This window comes from Oryza sativa, chromosome 3, assembly GCF_034140825.1.
Source record: "Oryza sativa Japonica Group chromosome 3, ASM3414082v1".
Taxonomy (NCBI): Eukaryota; Viridiplantae; Streptophyta; class Magnoliopsida; order Poales; family Poaceae; genus Oryza; species Oryza sativa.
Window position 1 is genome coordinate 24,941,386 of NC_089037.1, and position 5,404 is coordinate 24,946,789.

General features: G+C 44.7%; 1 protein-coding gene across 1 annotated transcript; it reads left to right on the plus strand.

Annotated features, from left to right (window-relative positions):
- Nucleotides 1–521: 521 nt before the first annotated feature.
- LOC136355666 (uncharacterized) lies at nt 522–2,192 on the plus strand. Its single transcript, XM_066308497.1, has 2 exons — nt 522–608; nt 1,170–2,192. Exons 1-2 carry the CDS (start codon nt 522–524, stop codon nt 2,190–2,192), a joined length of 1,110 nt encoding a protein of 369 aa, XP_066164594.1.
- Nucleotides 2,193–5,404: the final 3,212 nt, after the last annotated feature.

The window sequence follows — 5,404 nt, forward strand, 5'->3', positions numbered from 1 at the left end:
AAAAATGTTTAGTTCTGTTTGTTCCTTTTCTTTTTTTTTTGGGTCCAACTTAATTAAGTCTAGTTTGTGCAGCTAACTTAAACATATGCATTAATTCCTTCCTTTCTATGTTCCTTTTGATGCCGCCCCATCCGCCGAAAAGCTTGATCGATGTGCTAGGATTCGTCAGGGAGCTAAAAATGATGGCATTTGAAGTAGGTGACAAGGTTGCCCATGAGTATCGCTAGATTCCCCATGACCCCAACGAGGAGAAGTGTCGTGTTCGCGTGACGTTGACTAGTGATCATGAAGACCTTCCAATGATAAAGTTTGAAGCTGGGGGAAGAAAGTACAGCCATGCTTGTCAGGAAGCAGCCTTGGTGGCCATTGGAGAGCTACGTCATCGCTTTGATGAGGAGTTAGAGTTATTAGCTTTCTAGTATCATGCACACAAGCCTCATGGTCAAGACTATGGAACTTACAACTGCCCTGAAGGTGAAGGTAGCGCAACTCTGACGCATGCCGTGTATATGCTTAGCGCCATGGATGCAGTAGGCGTGGAGCGGGAGAAAGCAGCTCATGATAGGGAAAACTGGAACTGTGGCAGGATTTGCAAGTTGGAGAGCAAGGTGCACCGTCTGCAGAAGGAACTAGCTGAGCTTAAGGGAGAAGCACCACCGCCAGCACCCAAGCTTCATCTCACCGCAAGAAAGAGAACCCGTCCACCACCTTGTCTCCAGTTGGCATCAAAGACTTGTGTGGTGGGAGACGCTGTGCCTGATCATGCTGAACCTGTCATCCATGTCTTAAGTGATGAGGAAGAAGAGGAAGACCCAGAAGAAAGAGAGCCAGCTACTCCAGAGGAAGAAGATCCATCTCTTCGTTCCGACGCAAGGCGGGAATAGTTGCCTAGTTAGACCGTTGCCGTAGTTCGCTGTGTTAGTTTGCTTGCTTAAGTTTGCTTGTGCGTGTGTGGGTTTAGCGTGTTGCTTACATCATCGGTGGGATGTAACTACATGAGTTTAGTTCTTTTGCTTGTGAGAGAGTGAGTTAGCTGGTGAGATAGTGTTAATTCAATTTAAATGTAATCATACACATTTAAGAGCAATATAGAATTTAAATTAATTAAAGTTCTCCATTCTAAGGGTATCTCTCTGTCGTTCTTTCCTTTTGCCCATGCTTTTCTTCAGATGGTGAACACCCGCACTGGAAGTGGAACTGGAAGTGGAAGTGGTCACAATGAAGGAGATCCCACACTTGCCCAAGTTTTGGCCCAACAAACTCAGTTGATTAATCTGTTAGTACAGCAAGCGCAGAACCAGCAGGCAAATAACAACAATCAACCACCACCTCCACAGAACAAGTTGGCAGATTTTCTACGTGTGAGATCACCTACCTTCTCAAGCACCACTAACCTAGTAGAGGCAGGTGATTGGCTGCATGCTGTGGAAAAGAAGTTAGATTTGATTCAGTGCACTGAGCAGGAGAAGGTTTCCTTTAGTTCGCATCAGTTGCATGGTCCTGCTGCTGAGTGGTGGGATCACTTTCGTCTAAACAGGGCCGCGGGAGAGCCTATCACTTGGCGGGAGTTTACTGCTGCTTTCAAGAAGACACACATACCATCAGGTGTTGTGGCACTTAAGAAGATAGAGTTCAGAGCACTCAATCAAGGATCCCGTTCTGTCACAGAGTACCTTCATGACTTTAATCGCTTAGCTCGTTATGCCCCAGAAGATGTTCGCACTGATGAAGAACGTCAGGAGAAGTTTTTAGAGGGACTGAATGATGAGTTGTCTTATGCATTGATGGCTATGGGGTACCGGGATTTCCAGCAGTTGGTGGACAAGGCGATTCGCCAAGAAGACAAGTACAATATGATGGAACAGAAGAAGCGTAAGGCTGCTCATTTCAAGGCTCAACAGGGTAATAGCCAGAGGCCGCGCATTGCTTTGGGACCTCAAGCTGCACCATATCCACAGGGAGGATCCTCTTCAATTGTTCGCCCTCAACGCCAGTTCTACAACAACAATACTGGTAATCACAGCAACGACAATCGTAATGTGGTCACTCGTCCCGTAGCGGCTCCAACTCAGAATCAGCCTGCCAGGAAGGAACAAGGAAGCAAGCCAGGGGTGTGCTTCAATTGTGGTGATCCAGGACATTATGTTGATAAGTGTCCAAAGCCTCGGCGTGTGAAGAATGCCCCTATTTAGAACAACTCCAATGCTCCAGCACTGAAGGCTCGTGTTAATCACGTTGTAGCTGCAGAAGCCCAGAATGCACCTGATGTGGTTTTGGGTACGTTTCCTGTTAACTCTATACCCGCAACTGTGCTTTTTGATTCCGGTGCTACACATTCCTTTTTGTCTAAAAGTTTTGCGAGCAATCATGGGATGGAAGTTATTAGTCTTGGGAGACCTTTAATAGTTAATACCCCAGGCAATCAAGTATCCTCAACACAGTACTGTCCTTCCATTACCATAGAAATAGAAGAAATTCCTTTCCCATCCTCACTTATCTTGCTAGAATCCAAAGATCTTGATGTTATCTTAGGGATGGATTGGCTAACCCGTCACAGAGGAGTTATAGATTGTGTTAACCGTAAGGTGACTTTAACAAGTAGTAATGGGCAAACAGTGTCATTCTTTGTGTCATCCCCTAAATCTCATGGCTTGACATTAAATCAAGTTGCTTTGCAAGAGATCCCAATAGTACGAGATTATCCAGATGTGTTCCCTGAGGATTTGCCAGGTATGCCACCTAAGAGAGACATTGAGTTCCGGATAGACAGTACCTGGGACCAACCCTATCCATAAGAGACCATACAGACTGGCAGCTATTGAAGAGACAAGTGGATGATTTGCTTCAGAAAGGATATATCAGACCCAGTACTTCGCCATGGGGAGCGCCAGTCATCTTTGTGGAGAAGAAAGATCATACCAAGAGAATGTGTGTGGATTATCGAGCGTTGAATGAGGTCACTATCAAGAATAAGTATCCTCTACCTAGGATTGATGACTTGTTTGATCAACTGGAAGGTGCTACAGTTTTCTCCAAGATAGATCTTCGTTCTGGATATCACCAACTCCGAATCCGTGAGGAGGATATACCAAAGACCGCCTTTACAACACGGTATGGTTTGTTTGAGTGTACCGTTATGTCGTTCGGACTCACTAATGCCCCGGCCTTTTTCATGAACCTGATGAACAAAATGTTTATGGAATATCTGGATAAGTTTGTCGTGGTGTTTATTGATGACATCCTTATCTACTCCAAGACTAAAGAAGAGCATGAAGAGCATCTTCGTCTTGCTTTAGGGAAACTACGTGAGCATCAGCTCTATGCCAAGTTTAGTAAATGTGAATTTTGGTTGCCCGAAGTGAAGTTCCTTGGTCATGTCATCTCAGCTGGAGGAGTTGCCGTGGATCCAAGCAATGTGGAGTCAGTGCTAAATTGGAAGCAACCCAAGACGGTCTCAGAGATTCGTAGTTTCCTTGGTCTTGCGTGGTACTACCGCAGGTTTATTGAGAACTTCTCCAAGATCGCTAGACCAATGACTCGACTGCTTCAGAAGGATGTGAAGTATAAGTGGACGGAAGAGTGTGAGCAGAGTTTTCAAGAATTGAAGAAAAGGCTAGTGACTGCGCCAGTGTTAGTCTTGCCTGATCCAAGGAAAGGTTTTCAGGTGTATTGTGATGCATCTAGACATGGTTTGGGTTGTGTTTTGATGCAAGATGGGAAGGTGGTTGCCTATGCATCTAGGCAGTTACGCCCTCATGAGAATAACTATCCAACGCATGACCTAGAGTTGGCAGCCGTGGTTCATGCATTGAAGATTTGGCGTCATTACCTTTTTGGTAACCGTACGGAGATGTATACGAATCATAAAAGTTTGAAGTACATTTTCACTCAACCTGATCTGAACATGCGTCAACGAAGATGGTTAGAGTTGATCAAGGATTATGATATGGAAATTCATTATCATCCAGGTAAACCAAATGTTGTAGCAGATGCTCTCAGCAGGAAAAGCTACTCCAATATGTCAGAAGGACGACATCTACATTGGGAGTTATGCTAGGAATTTGAAAAGTTGAACTTGGGAATAGTCAAAAAAGGTTTTGTTGCCGCTTTAGAAGCTCAACCTTTTTGATCAAGTTAGAGAGGCTCAAGTGAATGATCCCGATATCCAAGAAATCAAAAAGAACATGAGAAGAGGAAAATCCATCGGTTATATAGAAGATGAGCAAGGAACTGTGTAGCTAGGAGAAAGAATTTGCGTGCCCGATAATAAGGAGTTAAAGGATACTATCATGAAAGAAGCCCATGAAACTTTGTATTCCATTCATCCTGGGAGCACTGAGATGTATCAAGACCTGAAGCAACAATTCTGGTGGGCCAGCATGCGACGAGAGATAGCGGAATATGTGGCTCTATGTGATGTGTGTCAGCGAGTCAAGGCGGAGCATCAGAAGCCAGCCGGTCTACTGCAATCGTTGAAGATTCCAGAGTGGAAATGGGAGGAAATAGGAATAGACTTTATCACCGGTCTACCCAGAACGTCGGCGGGACATGATTCCATTTGGGTAGTGGTTGACAGGCTTACTAAAGTTGCTCATTTCATACCTATCAAAACAACCTACATGGGAAATAAGCTCGCAGAGCTATATATGGCACGAGTTGTATGTTTACGTGGCGTTCCCAAGAAAATAGTGTCAGACAGAGGTAGTCAGTATACTTCGAAGTTTTGGCAGAAGTTACAAGAAGAGATGGGTACTCGTTTGAATTTCAGTACTGCCTATAACCCTCAAACTGATGGTCAGACAGAAAGAGTGAATCAAATTTTACAAGACATGGTTAGAGCCTGTGTCCTAGATTTCGGTGAAAGTTGGGATAAGAATCTGCCGTACGCTGAATTCTCTTATAACAACAGTTATCAAGCTAGTCTTCAAATGGCTCCATATGAAGCATTGTATGGTTGGAAGTGTCGTACACCGCTCCTTTGGGATCAGACCGGTGAGCGTCAAGTTTTTGGGACCGATGTATTGCGAGAGGCAGAAGAAAAAGTGAAGATTATCCAAGAAAGGTTGCGTATTGCCTAGTCACGTCAGAAGAGCTATGCAAACAATCGTCGTAGGGATTTGACTTTCGAAGAAGGGGATTATGTATACCTACGGGTTACGCCGCTACGGGGAGTTCATCGTTTTCAGACCAAAGGGAAATTGGCACCACGATTTGTGGGACCTTTTAAGATTGTGAGTCGGAAAGGCGAAGTAGCTTATCAACTAGAGTTGCCTCCGTCAATGGCGGGAATACATGACATGTTCCATGTGTCGCAGTTGAAGAAATGTTTGCGTGTACCTACGGAGGAAGCAGATCCTGAGCGTATAGAGATTCAAGAAGATTTAACTTGTGTTGAGAAGCCAGT